Source organism: Cetorhinus maximus, chromosome 25, assembly GCF_964194155.1.
Source record: "Cetorhinus maximus chromosome 25, sCetMax3.hap1.1, whole genome shotgun sequence".
Lineage (NCBI taxonomy): Eukaryota > Metazoa > Chordata > Chondrichthyes > Lamniformes > Cetorhinidae > Cetorhinus > Cetorhinus maximus.
Genome location: NC_135903.1, coordinates 7,901,116 through 7,915,822, shown reverse-complemented (window position 1 = coordinate 7,915,822; position 14,707 = coordinate 7,901,116). Strand labels below are relative to the sequence as shown.

At 42.2% G+C, this 14,707-nt stretch overlaps 1 protein-coding gene across 2 annotated transcripts in view; it reads left to right on the top strand.

The window, feature by feature from the left end:
* The window catches only part of lasp1 (LIM and SH3 protein 1), a 148,712-nt gene that overhangs the window by 23,752 nt on the left and 110,253 nt on the right, over window positions 1-14,707 (top strand). For both annotated transcript variants that reach the window (XM_078529367.1, XM_078529366.1), the window contains exon 2: window positions 12,907-13,001. In XM_078529367.1, coding sequence (XP_078385493.1) covers window positions 12,907-13,001 — 95 coding nt within the window. The remainder of the gene's footprint in view (window positions 1-12,906; window positions 13,002-14,707) is intronic.

The window sequence follows — 14,707 nt, the reverse complement described above, 5'->3', positions numbered from 1 at the left end:
CCACCTCCCCAGTGCCCGGAGAGTGCAGTTGGGATAGAAACCATGTGGATTTTATGGTACGAGACATTTTTATTATGATGTTGTTCGCAAAGTATGAAGAATGGTGGGAGATGAATTGGAGAATGGGATGATCGGAAAAAACCACTAATCTCCTATTGTTTTAAGATAAACAGCATTAGGTTTGTTGACATCCTCCAGTGGCTCAGTTGGTAACAACCTTTTGAAATGGAGCCATTAGCAAGTTCAGTTCCTGGGACATGCTGAACTTGACCAGTGCAGCAGCAGTAATGCTACAATTGGCCTCAGTACGCTGAGTTAAAAAGAAGCAAACATTCTCAGTATTTATTGCTTGATTGCTAAATCCTGGTTAAGTTTGTGTGTAAACCTCAACTTTCCTTGCTCCACGATTGGCCATACCTTCACCTGCCTAGGCCCTGAGCTGTGCGATTCTCTCACTAAACCTGTCTGACTCTCTATATCTCTCCTCCTGTAAGATGCTCCCTAAAACCTACCTCCTCTGACCAAGCTTTTGACAATCTCTGCCCTCATCTCCTTATGTGGCTTGGTGTCAAATTTTGTTCGTCAATGCTCCTGTGAAACACCTTTAGGATGTTTTATTCAGTTATAAATGCAGGTTGTTTTTGGTGTAAACATCTGAGAGGACAGGCTCATTTTTGGCTATTGATAGTCTTCATTTCAAATAGTCCACTTCGTTTAGGCTTGCTGATGAAAAGTGGCCAATTGAAGTTAGGAAACACTTCTACGTGCAAAAGGTGAGAGAAGTTTGGAACTCCCTTCTGCAAATGGCAGTTGATGCTAGATAAATTGTTAATTTTAAATCCAGGCGCGATATACTTTTGTTAATCAAAGGTATTAAGGGATAGGGGACAAAACTTGGTCACAGAAAAGCCATGGTCTCACTGAGTGGTGGAACAGGCTCGAGGGGCTACTTGGCCTCCTGTTTTAATGTGAGGTACAAGAAAGTACCAGGTGCCTGTAGACTACATTCCAGCAAGAGTTGGCACCTTCAGGAGAAGAGGATTTCATAAGATTAGTAAGCCAGACCAAGTGGCAGCCATTACCTCAATTTTTATGAGGAATGTGCCTTTGGTAAGCGCACAAGTCGGTGGTTATCACAGTTTGGCCATCTGTTCCTGTACAACTGGAGTATCGATGAGATTTTCAATTACCCAGCTGTATGGTACATGTGTTCATTGAAATCCCTCCATCTGGTACTACGTCCAGAAGCTATAATTTTTTATATTTTCCCAAGAATTCAAATTTAACTTCAAGCCTCAACGTAAGAGCTGACGCAAATGAGACCTAAAACATTTTTGAATCTTTATTATGCATTTCTCCCACACAATCTTTCCTCGCCAAATTAATTGCTACTTTTACATGTTCCCTCTGGCATTATCTAGACAAGTTTGTTGTTTGAAGCAGTTTGAATGCAATAATTGGAAGTACTTGATTTCTCTTAAATAACCTCGTCCGTGTCTATATAAATATGAGATCTGCTAATTAGTTGTGCCTATTACATATCCCTTTCCATTCCTAGCGTGCCCCGTGGCTATGATATCTTGGTTGACTCTTAGAAGAAACCCGGCTAAACTGAAATTTTTGGTTACTTACGTACATTATTTCTGATCTATTGAGGTTTCCTTTCTCAGTAAGCAGTACTGACCTTAGAAGCAACGTAGTTATCAATAGTGATGACTTCCTTTTCCTGTTTTAAAAATAAAAGCACTGGCCTCTAAGTCAGAAAGTTTGTGGGTTCAAGTCCTACTTCAGATCTTGAGCACAAAAATTAAGGCTGACATACCAAAGTAGTATTGAGGAAGTGCTGCACTGTCTGAGGTACTGTCTTTCAGATGAGATGTTAAACCAAAGCCCAGCTTTCCCCCTCGAATGGATCTAGAAGATCTGATGGCACTATATCGAAGAAAAGCAAGGGAGTTACCCCAGTGTCCTGACTAGTGTTTATTCTTCAGTCAACCTCACGAAAGAGAAATTATCTGATCATGATCACATTGCTGTTGTGTTCAAATTGACTCTGTGGTTCCTACATAACAACAGTGACTACACTAGTATTTAATTGTTTGGTCATACAGAACTTGAGTGTTGCTGAGAAAAGAAACACGTCAAAGCTTTTCATCTTGCACTCATCAGGACATTCGCAAGATGTGTCTCTTTTTTTTCAGCAATACTCAAGCTCTGTACCACCAAACGACTATTTGTATACCTGAGACAGAGGTATAATAAAGACCAAATTCGGGAAATATACAACATAGTTCAACTTACAGCTAAGTTAAGAACAGGTAAGCTATCTATCAAATTTCTCCAACCGTGTATTAAACCCAAGGTTGTGTCAGTTTTCATTTGCAAATGGATTGATAATGCTAAAGTGAGACATAGTCCCATGTTTGAGCAGGCATTTATGTGAGATGAGATTGAACAGATTGATTGGTGGATTAGTAAACCTATTACCAATCAGCACTCTCTTCTCGTATAGTACAAATTGTTGTTTTCCCTTTTATATTGTATTCTTGCAAATGTCCTGATGGGTGCAAGACGAAAATCTTCAACATGTCCCTTTTTTCACCAATAAACTGGTACTTCAGTGCAAAGTGATTTGGGATGTCCTGTGGTTGTGAAATACATACAAGTCTTTCCTGTAAAAGGCTTATGCATCACCAGAGTGTGTTACTGTCTCCTTCATGACAGAAAGAGAAATGGGGTTACAATTTTAAATTGAAAAGATGTGTAAACGTACAGCACAGAATATGGGCAAAGTGATGTTTTATTTGTTTAGATGGAACAGGAAGTTAAAGAGGCTTCTTTAATGATGCACCTGGTGTGTACCATTAGAAAAGATCCCTGGTTGATTTCCTAGTCTGAATTAAAAGATGCCAATGGGATGTTTGTAAGTCAGATGATATTTAACTGTTGATGGTGAAGAAAAATTAACCATGGTCATGTGTTTACCAGTGATCTTTTAGCTTGGAAGAGTGTAGGATTGGACATTTGATGCAGACAAGGTTCAGTTCAGCTGTTTCTTGTTTATTTATTTGTGGAATGTGAGTTTCACTGGCTGGGCCAGCATTTATTGCCCATCCTTAATTGCCCTCGAGAAGGTGGTGGTGAGCTGCCTTCTTGAACCGCTGTAGTCCATGTGGTGTAGGTACACCCACAATGCTGTTAGGAAAGGAGTTTCAGGATTTTAACAGTGGCAGTGAAGGAATGGCAATTATATTTCCAAGTCAGGGTGGTGTGTGACTTGGGGGAGGGGAACTTCCAGGTGGTGGTGTTCCCATGCATCTACTGCTCTTGACCTTCTAGGTGGTAGAGGTTGCGGGTTTGGAAGGTCCAGTCGAGGGAGCCTTGGTATGTTGCTGCAGTGCATTTTGTAGATGGTACACACTGCTGCCACTATATGTTGGTGGTGGAGGGGGTGAATGTTTAATGGCACCGGATGCGGTGCCCGTCAAGTGGACTGTTTTGCCCTGGATGGTGTTGAGCTTCTTGAGTGTTGTTGAAGTTGCACTCATCCAGGCAAGTGGAGGATATTCCATCACACACCTGACTTTTGTCTTGTAGATAGTGAGAAGGCTTTGGGGATTCAGGAGGTGAGTGATTCTCCACAGAGCACTCAGCCTCTGACCCTCTCTTGCAGCCAGAATAATCATGTGGCTTCTCCAGTTAAGTTTCTTGTCAATGTTGACCCCCAGATGTTGATGGTAGGAGATTGTGATGGTAATGCTGTTGAATGTCTGGGGAGAGATGGTTAGATCATGTTTCATTGGAGATATCATTGCCTGGCACATTCGTGACATGAGTGTTACTTACCAATTATCAGCCCAAGTCTGAATCCTGTGCTGCACTTGTGTGATATAGAACCAAACAATGTTTGCTTGTCCAGGCTCCTTTAGTTGTAGCGCTCAAGTTACTGGTAACTGAGAAACTTGACATCATTTTGTTAAAATTTTCCTGGTACCAAAGATGGGAGATGTGGGATTGGAGGACTTGGAGGAAAAAGGGATGCTATTGGGAGCTAGCTTTTCATATCTGTCGTCTATTCTGGGAAATCGATAATTTTGACCTTGTATGCGACACCACCACTTGGGCACAATGATTCTTCCTGGCCAGCAGCCTTGGTGAATCTAGAATGTTTACTTTTGGGTTATCACTTGCTGTGAATATCTGCACATCAGGGGCTAAACATAACATAAAAGCAGCTCATCTTTCTTCAGTCTTTACTCACCACTACACTCTTTTGGAAGAAGACCTAGTTTCCATTTAGGTCTGACTGTAGCTAATCAGTTAAGGATGCCAACTCGGGATGAGAGTGAATGAATCAAACCCATACCTACGGTTAAATGGGGAGCAACAGTGGGGACTATTTTGGTTTCCAGCCAAGCAATGCCTTGATTTTAAAATTCTTGTTTTCAAATCCCTCCATAGCCCGCCCACAAGCTTCCTGCAGATAGCTGCGTGCATCTAATTGTGGCCTCTTGGGCATCTCTGATTTTTATCTCTGCACCATTAACAATTGTGCCTTCACATGCCTAAGCTCTGGAATTCCCTCCCCAAACATCTCCACCTCTCTTCCTTTTAAGATGCTCCTTCAAACCTACCTTTTTGACCAGGCTTTGGTCATCTGTCCTAATATTACTGTATGTGACTCAGTCTCAGTTCACTTTACGATGCTTCTGTGAAGTGTCTTGGGACTATCGATTATGTTAAAGGCACTGTATGAATGTAAGGTGGTGTTGGCAGAATTTGAACATGAAATTTAAGGTACAAACAACAAATGCCGCTTCTAGAGAACTGCAAAAGATCATGAATAAAATGAGCTTTTGTGGTTCGCACTTCAATTCCCAGAACATGAAAATGCCCTCTTGCTGGTACCACTTGTCACTTGGGGTCGATGAACACTGCGCTGAACATAATGACAAATAAATATTGACATTTGAATTTCTTTAGGACTTGTTCTCTGTGTTTGTTTTGAGTTGCTCGGAACATTATGCTTTGTGCAATATTGTCTTTCACTTTATGGTTTACTTTCCTGAGTGTCTTTGTTCCTCATTTTCTCTCAATAATACTGACTTACTGCTAGTGGAGTCCACAATCCTTGGCTCTTGGCAGTGTATAATGATTTATGCCCTGTTGTGTTTCTGCAGATATGTGACTTGAAACCTGTGATTGGGAAGCCTACAAAATTGATTTTGCATGGAATGATATATAGAATTTACAGCACAGATACAGGCCATTCAGTCCCACAGGACTATGCCAGTGTTTATGTTTTGCACAGACGTCCTCCCATCCTATTTCATCTCACCCTATCAATATAACCCATTCTCTACTCCCTGGAGTTTATCTAGCTTCCCCTTAAATGCCCCAATGCTAAATGCCCCAACCGCTGCATGTAGGAGGTGCTTCAATTGCTAAAAGTAAACTGGGATAGAATCTTCTGTTGTGTTATATTGTTTTTGGCAGACATGTGATACTGTCTTGTATTAACAGTACTCTGTTCACTGGGCTTATACAATTGGCTCTGTTAGTTGCTTTGGAAGCTTATTGCTGTAGCCAACTGGGATACTCTGATGCCAACAGTATTCATTTTATTTAGCATATGATGAACTTGGCTGGTGTCTCTAAGGAAAAGAAAAGAGTAAAATTACCATTTTAATAAGTTGACTTGGCCTTATATACTTTTAAAAAATTCAACCACTTTACTCCAGCCAGCTTATTGCTGAAGGAATTTTTTGAGCCTGATGACACTTATTACCACGATCACTGTGTTGGGACTTCTGAAGGTTATGTCCAATTTGACCATTTAAATAAGGGTATAGAAATTGGTGAATTGTCAGACATTAAACTGAGATGCTGCCTAGCTATTTGGGTCTTTGAAGATTAGGAGTCCATGGCAGTACTTGAAGAGCCTGGACTTCTCCTCATGCCCTAGCCTGCGTTCCTCCCTTAGCCAACAGCACAGAAAATAGATTCCTGTTTGTGATGGTCAGGGATCTTGTGTGTGCAAATGGGCTGCAAATCACTATTTGTGAAGTGTTGAGGGATGTCAGAGATACATATGATCATATATGTGCAAACCTCCCATGTGATGAAAGCTTAAACGAGTTTGTTTTGCAGCCTACTGAACAGTGAGCTGTCTGAGGGCCATTCTCAAAGGGTTATAATGAAGTAACTAGTTGGTTCTGTTTGTTTTTTAAATGCCTCCGTTTGCTTTTCTCTGGATCCAATGCCACCTACCAATCCTCACATCCACACTTGCATCCCATTTCCAGAGGCATAATGATAATAAGAGGTAGTCCATGAATACAGGCTCAGATGTCAGGAGCGACATTGTCTGAGGGCCTGGGGTGGAGAGAGAGTGGATCATGTTCTGCATATTGATGTCTTAAGCAAGTGAGTCCCTTGATTACCAGATCTTTCCCTTAGAAAGTTTAATCGTAGAAAGATGCACCACAGAAAGAGGCTCTTTGAAAGTTAGTTCCACTCCCCCACACTTTCCTGTTGCCCTGCAGTTTTTTCCCCTTATATAAAAAAAAGATACAATTCTCTTATGAAAATTACTATTTCAGGCAGTGTGTGCCAGGTCACCAGCATTGCTGCATTTATTTAAAAAAGGTCTCCTCATCTGCTGCCACCTCCAGTATTATAGCCAGTTATCTTGAATCTGCATTCACTGATTACTGATCCCCTGTCCGTTTATCCCTATTTACTCGATCAAAATCCCTCATTATTTTGAACACCTCTAATCGATCTCCTTTTAGCCTCCTCTGCTCTAAGAAGGTCACAACTTCTCCAGTCTTTCCACCATAGCTGAAGTCTTGCATCTCTGGTACTAACATGACCAGTTTAATTTGCTGATGGAAACATCCAGAGCCCCAAATATTGAAGTGCCTTTTTGTATTAATAAGCCTAGTGATAGTACACGTTTATACAAATTATTTTTGTTTAACATTTCCTTTCTTTTATCTGTCGCTACCTGTGGGTTCACCTTCCTCTGGCTGACTTTATGCCACCACAGCCCAGAGTTCTATTGTTGTGGTAATAACATACTTCATACCAATTTGCATTACTACCCCCTATATGAAAAAAATCAATGTTGAGCTTAACTTTCTAATGGCTTTAAAAAAAAAAGAGATAATGTTCCAATTTATATTGTCGAGTAGTCAATATCTGATCATGTGATTTGGGGATAGAATCATAGTGGCTATAGCACAGAAGGAGGCCATTTGGCCCATCGTGTCTGCATCAACTCTCTGCAAGAGCAATTCACTGAGTGCCACTTCCCTGCCTATTCCCCATTCCCTATTGGATTTATGCATCTGTCTGAACTATCATGGTCCCTTAGCCTTTGCACTCTTTGTTCTTTATGGTCTAGTTTGTGTTCTGGATTTGCATTTCATTTATATTTTTGGCTTTGCAGTTTCCAGTCATTTAAGCTGGGTCCTCAACTGTACCATGCACGTGTACTCTCTTTATGCTCACCAAAGTAAAGGAACTTGGTACTGGGGAACGAGCGAGTTTCCTATTTCAGGCACCCAAGTCAATGTCGAACACTCTTGAGGTCGAGTACAATGTGATTATTAGCAGTGTTCTGTGCCTCAACGTGTGCCCCGACCTCTGAAGAAGATGCCTACTACACCAGTGTGATGCATTCCGTTCCTTTAGTCAGGCGTCCGGAGGCGGTTGTGACTCAAACTAGAAGCAGTTGCTGCTGACCAGAAACTGGATTTGTATCGTGTGTACACCATTTTAAATTAGAGATGTACCACGCCGTTTTTCATGTCATTTAAAAGGTTAATGGCATAGGGCAGTTTACAGCAGCCTGGCTGTTATCCTGTAGGAAATAGATTATGAACCCCTGGCAAAGAACTGAGTTACATCCTTTGGGTATGGGAGTTCTTTACTGCATGCTAGCTGGATCGTGTCCAGGAAAAAGTGGTTTCATTATAAAACCGTCTGACTGTGCTGCCACATTTTAAAAACTGAGCCTGTTGGAAGTTTGGTTAGCCTTCCAGTCTTCAATGTCCCCCTTTCCTGCTCCTCAGCAAACCCCCCCACCCCCCCTGCTCCATTCGTGATTGTTTACATAGCGCCTGCCTTTCCAATTCCTCTGATAATCAAACATTCTTTGCATTTTTTTTGATACTGAGCCAGTTTCTCCTGATTGAATTTTTCCAGTTCTGACCTCCCGTCGTCTTCAGCTGTCAGATGGATAGAATTTCAGATCCCTGGGCCTATTGCTTGTTGTCAGTGTACCGTTGTATATTCTACCTCAGTTCAGTCTGAAGACTTGGCGGGCTTGAAGTTTTGTGACATGTGTGAGGCGGTTATAGAGCTTCTTGCAGTTTTCCTGTAAGGGGCTGGTAGCTAGGTTGATTAAAACTGCTCTGCATGATCCCTGGATAAGGAGGGCTGGGGGGGGTGGTGGGGGGAGGTCAAAGGTCAAGCTTATCCAATTCCTGACCGTCCAGATGATGCCACGAGTACAAAGGAACACATGATCTGAAACTAAAAAAAAAGTTCTGGAAATACTCAGCAGGTCTGGCAGCATCTGTGGAGATAGAAACAGAGTTAAACAGAAACTTCTTTAGCCAGAGAGTGGTGAATCTATGGAATTCATTGCCACAGAAGGCTGTGGAGGCCAGGTCATTGAGTGTATTTAAGACCAAGATAGATAGGTTCTTGATTGGTATGGGGTTGAAAGGTTACGGGGAGAAGGCGGGAGAATGGGGTTGAGAAACTTATCAGCCATGATTGAATGGCGGAGCAGACTCGATGGGCCGAATGGCCTAATTTCTGCTCCTATGTCTTATGGTCTTAACGTTTTGAATTGAATGGGACTCATTAGTCAATTTGGAAGGTCTTTATAAGAGCAGCAGACATGGGGAATGAGAGTTTTTCCATGAAGTGCCCTCATCAAGCTCCACCTAATTCCACCTCCGTAACATCACCTGACTCTTCTCCTGCCTCAGCTCATTGCTAAAATCCTCATTCATGTCTTTTTTTTTTAACCTCTGGATTTGACCATTCCAATTTACTCCTGGGCAGCCTCCCATCTTCCACCACCACCCGCCCCCCAACAAACTTCAGTTCATCCAAAACTCTGCTGCCTATACCCTAACTTGCACAAAGTTTCATTCACCCATCACTCTGTGTTCACTGGCTTACATTGGCTCCCAGTCCAGCAGTGTCTCGATTTTAAAAAAAAAGCTCTTTTTAAAAGTAAAAAACCGTCCATGGCCTCGCCCCTCCCCATCTCTTTAACTTTCTCCAGGCCCATAACCTCGAGACCTCTGCTCCTCCCAACCTTGCGCATCCCTGATTTTATTTGCACCACCGTTGGCGGCTGTGCCTTCAGTTGTTGAGCATCTAAGCTGTGGAATTGCCTCCCTGAACCCCTCTGCTCTCTTTCCTCCTCGAAGACGCTGCTACTTATTTGGCCAAGCTTTTGGTCACCTGCCCTAACATCTCAAATGACTCGTTGTCAAATTTTGTTTGATAGTGCTTTTGTGAAGCACTTTGGGAACGTTTACTAAATTAAAGGCGCTACATAAATGCAAGTTGTTGGACTCGACTTAGAGAAACTCCGGACCTGATAAGCCCTAAACAATGCACTAGCAAGTGCAGTGCAACTTGTTTTATTTTCTAGGAAAACTCCGGTCTGGCAGCATCTGTGGAGAGAGAAACAGTGTTGACGTTTCCAGTCTGTATGACTTCTTCAGAACCAGCAGTTTGGATGTAGAGTCATGTTGGATTCAAAACTTTTACTCTTTGTCTCTCCAAAGGTGCTACCAGACCTGAGTTTTTCCAGTGTTTTCTGTTTCTATTTCAGATTTTCAGCATCTGCAGTATTTTGCTTTTCTTGTTTTATTTTCTACTGTCTGAGGGGCACTTTAAGATGAGTTGCAATTCATTGCAACAGATACCTTCTTCGTCCTTTATCGTTCACAAAATAAATTGGTTCATTAGTATATATTTGACCTTATGTCGCCACAACGTTAATCAGTCCGCCTTTCAGAAACTTGCTGAAGGACAAGAAGTGGCATGTGCAAGATTACAGCATCCTGTTCATATAGCAAGGAATGTCATTGTTTGTAGATGCCCCAAGTCATGCTATTCCTATAACTAGATATTCGGCTAGGAAGGCAAAATCCTGATCGTAAGGGACAGAGGATCCACTTATGAGGAGGACCCGGTGGTACTGAATCTGGGTAACTAACACGAGCTGCAATTTGTAACATTGAGTGTTGTCTATGAAATGGGATTCCTGAATCAGGGGCATTGAATAGGTTTCAAGCAGTTAATTTACATATGAACATAACATGATTTTGTGAACTTTTTTCAGCCAATTTAAAGGTTCATGTGCTGACACTCTGGTTCAGCAGTTGCCTTTGGGCAGGCGATACTGGCAAATGTAGATGCTTTGTGGCACAAGTTGGTTTCAGGGCAAGCAACAGTGTGTTGTCTGGCTGGGTTTTCTGCACCACCTCCAGCTGCGGGCAAGGGCCCATGGCTGGAAAAGGCGGCATGTTTGCAGTTCTAATTTTATAAAAACCACTTGCCATTTTGCCGAGGCTGTGGGAACTGGCCTGCACTGCACAGCCACACAGTGAGTGGTTTATACTTCACCTGAGGTGTTAAAGGAAATAGTAGGTGTGACAGATCTGAAGAGCGTCTGGGCTTTTATCTGTGCGATCAACTCTTTCGTCAGAATCACAGAGTGATGCAGCACAAACAGAGGCCATTTGATTCACTGTGACTCTTTTGAAAGTTATCTCATTAGTCCTATTATTCACTGCTCTTTCCCACAGCCCTGCAATTTTTCCTCTTCAAATAAATATCTAATTTTGCTTTAAAAGTTGTTATTGAATCTGCTTCCATCTCACTTTTTCAGGCAATGCATTCCAGATCATCGGAACTCACTAAAAAAGTCTCCTCCATGACACCTTTTTTCATTGTGTATCCTCTGGTTAGCAATCTCCTGCTATCAGAAATGATTTCTCCTCATTTACTCTATTAAAACCTTTCATGACATTGAACACCGCTATTAAATTTCTTCTTATCCTTATGTTCTAAGGACAACACCAAATTGGAAAAAATAAACAAGCCCCCTTAATTGGACTAACTAAGACAACAGGGGAGGGAGTGAAAGAAAGAATTAGAAGTCAAGACTCCTAATTTCTTTGGCTCCTTGTTCCTTGGCTTTCGTTTTGTTAGGTACACTTGCCAGATGTGATCAGACCTGCTGTGTATTACCAGTATTTGCATCTCTGTTCTAAATTCTGTTTGAAACATCTCTGTAATTTAGGGGATATGTTGCAGATTTGATTCCCCTGGACTATAGTTAGTTAGCTAGTCTGAGGTAGGGGTGCTGTAATAGGCTTCAGCAGACCTGAGATAGGAAGATGGACTGACCCCTGATAGTAGTAGCATGTTGAGCAAGGACAGGGCAGTAGTGGTGCTTGGGGTTGCCAAGCCTCTAGGACTGTCCCGGAGTCTCCAGGAATTAATGATTAATCTCATTGTCACTGGCCCAAGAAACCTGGGAGACGAATTGTAGGGTCATGCAAAAATTATGCTTTGCATACAGGAGTAGGCCACTTGGCCCCTCAAGCCTGCTCCACCATTCAAGAAAATTATGGCTGATCTGTTTGTAACCTTCTGCTTACTCCTGATAACCTTACACCCCCTTGTTAATCAAGAATCTATCTGGCTCTGCCTTAAAAATATTCAAAGACCCTGCTTCCATTGCCTTTTGAGGAAGAGAGTTCCAAAGGCTCACGACCCTCTGGGAGAAATTGCTTTGAACCCTTTCAATTATTAATGAAAGTATTGGAGATGGGGGTGGGGGTGGGGGGTTAAAAGTCTGTTTGGTTGATTTTTGACAGTCATAAGTCACTTTCAAATTGACTGGGGGATTTGGGGCTTTGCGGGGATGGGTGAATCAGGCTGGAGTCAATGGCTGGAGTGGAGTGGAGGGATTGAAATGGTACAGTTGGAAATGGGAGGTCATATGATGAAAATTCCAGGTGTAGGCCCAACCAGAGATTGCAATTCCAGGTGGTGTCGTCATTCACCAGGTGAGGCTCAGATGAGGGATTGCCAGTTGAGAGTTGGGTACTGGAATCATACGCTGAGGGGGTGGGTAAATCAAAGCCTTTGGAATGGTTGGGAGGGGAGGAAAATTTGATAAGCAAGAAGATTGAAAAGGCTTTTTGAAGGGGTTGTACCAACTGAGACTTGGTGCTTAGAAGACTTGGAGTTTAGAAGACATCTTTGGAACGATGACATGACTACAGCTATGATGCAGATGATTTTACAAAATTCATAGAAATTACAAATGGGCATTTCAAACCGATCAGCCCATGTTGGTACTTTCTCTGCGAGCAAATGGTCCTAATCTCACCAACCCACCCTGTTCCAATATTCCTCCATCCCTCTTTTTTTTTTCTTCTGCCTATCCAATTTTACTTGAATGTTGACATGGTTTCAGCTTCGTCCACTAACCTTTTTGAAGTGAACTTCACAGACCTCCAACTCTGAATAGTTTTCTCTTCTATATCTCTTGTATTTAACTCGTGTCTGTGCACCCTCTCCATTCTAGACCCCTCAACCACTGGAAACAGTCTGATTCGATCTCTACCTCATCACACGCTTTCATCATTTTAAATGCTTCTATCATTATCTCCTCGACAATCTGCGTTGACCGCAACCCAGGGACAAATGATTCTACCTTGCAACATTCTCCTGATTTGTTTGATCAAAGCCAAGCTATTTATATTTTCTTGACATTGGGGTATGAGTGCCAAATGTGATTGCTGTTTCTTTCAAAAATAATTAACTTAATACTCCTATTTTCTGTTCTTGTTACAGTTATGGCATAAAGCATGTTTCCAGTGTGAGGTCTGCAAAATGACTTTAAACATGAAGAATTACAAAGGTTACGATAAGAAGCCTTACTGCAATGCGTAAGTATTTTACACTTTGACATTCATACTGGGTAATCAAGCATTAGCATTAAGTACTTCATACTTTTGATGATGGTGATCTGGTACAATTCTCCCATTGCTGAAATCAAGACCATAGTTTTTTTTTTAAGAAAGTGATACAATCATTTGGAAGCGGCAGGACCTGTGGAATCTTGGCATGGTACCGTCAGTTTAACTCGGTTGATAGCATTTGCTTCTGCATCAGCAGGTTCTGGATTGGTGAAAGTATCAGCTGTGGCTCATTGGGTGGCACTTTGGCTCCAAGACAAAAAGTTGAGCGTTCAAGTCCCATTTCAGAGATTCGAGCCTAAAATCCAAAATAAGTCTTGTGGTGCCAGTGGTAGCATCGCTACCTCTGGGCCAGAAGCTCTAGGTTCAAGTCCCAGTTCAGGATTTGATGGCCACAGAAGGTACATTCAGAACGTGGCCAAACAGGGTGATAATCAGCCTCTAAATCCTTCCAACACACCTGATGCCAGGTGGTAAGAGCAGGAGAATGTCCTGATCAGTCACGCTGCAAAAAGCAACAGCAAACCACTGCAGTACTTTGCCAAGGATAATAATGGACCAATCGAATGGAAGTCCATGGCCTTCAATGCCACCTTAAGGCATTGTACCTGAAGGAGGAGGAACCCTCCAGTGCATTACTGAGGGAGCACTGCGTTGTCAGAGGTGTCATCTTTCGATTGAGAATAGGAACATGGAAAACTTACGGCACAGAAAGAGGCCATTTGACCCATCGTGTCTGTGCCAGCTGAGAAGAGCTATGCAGCCTAATCCCATTTTCCAGTTCTTGGTCTGTATTCCCATGGGTTACAGCACTTCAGGTATGTTTAAAATTTGATTTGGTTACAAAAATATTGCAAAGAATATTGCCCCTTTCCGGCAGTAAGTTCCTGACCTCACTGGGTGAAATAAATATTCCATAACTCGCTTCCACCAATCACTTTAAATCCATCCCCCTTGAAAATTGACCTCTGTGCTAAGGGAAACAGGTCCTTTCTATCCACTCTCCAGGCCCCTTTTAATTTTTTTTACAGCTCAATTAAATCTCCCTTCTGCCTTCTCAGTTCTAAGGAAAGTAGCCCCAGTCTATCCAATCCTTTCCTTTTGGCTAAAATTCTCCATTCCTGACAACATCCTCATAAATCTTTTCTGCACTCTCTCCAATGCTTTCACATCCTTCCTGCGCACATCGCCTTTCCACAACAATTAACATTCTGGAGAGGAATGGTTTCTTCGCTTGTAAAAATCACACGCCAGACTAAGTTAGTGTAAAATCAGCTCTTGCCCAAGAGAAATCCATCACTTTTTTTTCCCTCTGATTATTTTCTTGTGAGGGGTGGTGGCATCGTGGGGAGGATTTGAATGCCGGGCTAAATGCAGATACAGTCCTGAAAGAAAATGCCGGCTATTTGTTTGCCTTTTTGTATACGCTGACCCAACAAACCAGGGAGGTGGCTCTTGTCCAGCATTGAATTTATTGAGAGCATGGAGTTGTTTATCCTCCTTTTCTAAGAGAAAAGCTTGTGCTTGTCCTATTTGGTTTCCAAGTCTTTTGCTTTGCATTCCACTCAGCATTTCTTGTGTGTTGTCTTTTGTGAAGGGATTTTTCTTTCTCTCAGTAGTTTTCTTTCCTCTTCCGGTTTAGTGTTTCGCAGTGACAAAGATGCATTCTATTCCAT